The 3,165-nt window shown below is 38.5% G+C and overlaps 1 protein-coding gene across 1 annotated transcript in view; it reads left to right on the top strand.

Moving 5' to 3' along the window:
• Positions 1–3,165, top strand: part of xxylt1 (xyloside xylosyltransferase 1) — a 31,046-nt gene that overhangs the window by 14,129 nt on the left and 13,752 nt on the right. The window contains exon 4 of the mRNA XM_015400948.1: positions 2,790–2,922. Coding sequence (XP_015256434.1) covers positions 2,790–2,922 — 133 coding nt within the window. The remainder of the gene's footprint in view (positions 1–2,789; positions 2,923–3,165) is intronic.

Below are 3,165 nucleotides of genomic sequence, written 5' to 3'. Positions count from 1 at the left end.
AGTCACACTGGAAGACATGGACTGACTCAAACCCCAAACACCATCCGTCCATTTTCCGTCACGCTTATTCCAGAAGGGGTCCCAAGGCTGCTGCCTATCTCCAGCTGTCTATGTGCAGTAGGCGGGGTAAACCCTAGACAGGTCACCAATCCAAACAACATGAATACCAAAATAACTAAACGAACATATACAGCACTTACTGTTTCATCTATACATTTTATTTTATAGATGGGGAAAAATATTCCAATATATAGTGATATTGCAATATCCTGATAATATTGTATCGTTTTCCCAGACCCATGCCAAAACTCACCCCTAGATTAAACTGAGGTTTAATAACATTTAAACCACTTCTAAAAGTAGTTTGGATGCAACAGAGGTCATTTAGGGATATATAAGGGAAAGGGGCTGAGTGCAAAATGCATGGCAGGTTTTTTATGTTTTTAATTGTAAATGCAAACTCTTTCATTTTTTCACCCCTTCCACTTAAAGCTATGCCCTGCTTTGTGCTGGTCTATCATATAAAATTCAGATGAAATATGTCAAGATGAAGAGTTACAAATGTCTGTATGAGAGTGGGGATTTTTGTTTTTGTTTTTTTGAACCATTCGACCCCATTCTGACCTTGACTTGGTGTTGAGTCATTGGTCCGACATAAAACCCTCCACATCCCAATGTTGTAACAACCGAGGGCCCCCATCCTGTTTCACTCCCACCAGTTAAGCCCCGTCAGTGCAAACAAACACCACCGTCCACGCAGAGATTAGCCTCCTGTGTTTCCACAGGGATATAAAGGCATTGTCATTAGCAGCATCCTTGTTTGGAGAGCATGTGAAAACAGCTCGCCACCACATTGCTGAGTCGTCATTTTCCCCATGTTAGATGGGAATATTTTGTTTCGCATTTCAAAGGCCCTGTCAAGATTTTTTTCCATTTGGCCTTTTTTTCATTTCTGCTGACAGATCAAATATTTGATTGCATTTAGAATAAAAGGCACAAAAACACAGATCAGCCACTTGTCATAAAGCTGTTTGAGAAGAACAGAGAGTTTGTCTCAAAGTTTAGCTTAGCATAAAGTTCCTTAAGCTTGGTTACATTTCAGTACTAGAATTTAAATGTTTTTGCAAAATTCTAGAGAAAAAACAGCTTGTGTGAACATCCCAACATTAACTTTTCTCCTCTTCACAGGATGTCAGTTCTGGACTTTGTGACAAAACAATTCAAGGTTCAATCTCAATCAAATTCTCTGCTTCTAATTGCAATCAGAGATCATTTATTAGTAAATAGAGTATTAGACAGCTGCAAATTTAAAAAGATATTATTATTTGCTTAAATTGATGAGGGGAGCACTAATTAGATCAGTAGCTAAAATGGTAACTCTGGAGGAGCTGCAGACGTCCACAGCTCAAATTAGAGCTGTAGAAGCTATTCATGTCCTCTCCTGTTGTGGGAGAGTGGCTTTAATAAAATCAATGTTTCAGAAAGCAATAAAATATATTACTTAATGTTAATGCTGCACATCACCCTAAACTCATCAGGTAACTTGGTGGAGAAACGGTCCTGCTGTGTGGAGGTTTTCATTCTGCAGGGGGGAATAAATCTTGTAGATAAGTAGGTGGTGCTGGAACACAACATCCAGGCTTCTAATACACAGAGATTAGGGGGAAACGGTGGCAACTTTTTAAAAAGTTTACATTAGTTTTTAGATATTTACAGACATGCCAAGTCTCCCGGAAGTTCCGGGAGTCTCCCTGATAGAGATAGTTGTTCACGGATGCCTGTGAGTTGGATAAATAATCGCAGATTTTAGATTAAGCAAGGTGGTGTTTTTTTTTAATGCAAGTGAGAACGTGCAGGCAATACAATAATTCATGCACCATGTGCAGATTAGAACTACTGTTATTGCACAGACACAATTTCAATAAGCATATCCCTGAAATGAGTTTTTTGAACTTGGGATGTCTGTATTTATTCACCAATTTATGTATTTATTTACTGCAGTTTGATTTTTTTTTCCTCATTTATTTTTGGATTATTATTTCCAGCTATTAATCACTTCTATAGACTTGTATTTCCTGGTTGTTGTTAAATGTAATCTTATTTGTTTTTTACACCTGAGGTTTTTGGGAAACCTTACATTTCACAAGGAATCAATATAGTATTTATCTATCAATCTATGTGACTAATGAGGCTGACTGATATTTCTAGTCGACATCATTGATTACGTGGATTTGTTGCCTCTGTTGTGAACTTTTTCAAACCATCATTATTTTTAGCCTCAAACTATAAGCCATCATTTCTGACAGCCTCTAGTGCTTCATATTGTGCCCACTGTGCACCAGTCATGACTATTTCCTCTTCTTTCATCACCATAGCTACCAGCAAAATATAGGAAGCAGAAACAATGAACAGATGATGGTCTGAATATCCTGGTTACAGTTGTTAGGATGTTGTTCTTTATGCAGCAGAATGAATTTCTAGGCCTGTCCTTTTTCTGTGGGCTCTCTGCTTTACAGATGGGTCTGTGATTTCATTACTGGAACTAAAGACCTAAATGCTTTTCTGTTGCACTTTTTGCATGGTTTTATAAGTTGGCACAAGATCAGCTTCTCTTATGCAACCCCGGGTAATTTGACAGAACTGATAAATGAAATAAGTTAAACCATCATGTTGTGCAGCATTAAACTGTTATAACTTGATTCCTCTCGATGTTGAGACTTTTTCATCTTTTCTTTTTTTGCTGTACCCTTTAGTCTATTAGTCATCTGCATTATGTTGTTCTCCTTTAGGTTTGATCAGAATGGTGCAGGTTGACCTCGACCTAAAATACAGGACCAACATCAGGGACCTTTTCCAGGAATTTGACAAGTTTCCTCCAGGAGCAGTCATAGGAATCGCAAGAGAGATGCAGCCAGTCTACAGGTAAATACACTCATCTAGAGGAAATACGATTAGTCAGAAAAAACAAACAAAGACAACGGTGTGTGTGTGCGCGCATGTATGCATATATATGTCTCTGTATATGTATATACACTCACCGGCCACTTTATTAGGTACCCCATGCTAGTAACGAGTTGGACCCCCTTTTGCCTTCAGAACTGCCTCAATTCTTCGTGGCATAGATTCAACAAGGTGCTGGAAGCATTCCTCAGGGAGTTTGGTCCA

This window comes from Cyprinodon variegatus, unplaced genomic scaffold (genome assembly GCF_000732505.1).
Source record: "Cyprinodon variegatus isolate N-32 unplaced genomic scaffold, C_variegatus-1.0 Scaffold1163, whole genome shotgun sequence".
NCBI classification, from domain to species: Eukaryota; Metazoa; Chordata; class Actinopteri; order Cyprinodontiformes; family Cyprinodontidae; genus Cyprinodon; species Cyprinodon variegatus.
This window is presented reverse-complemented; position numbering and strand designations above follow the sequence as displayed.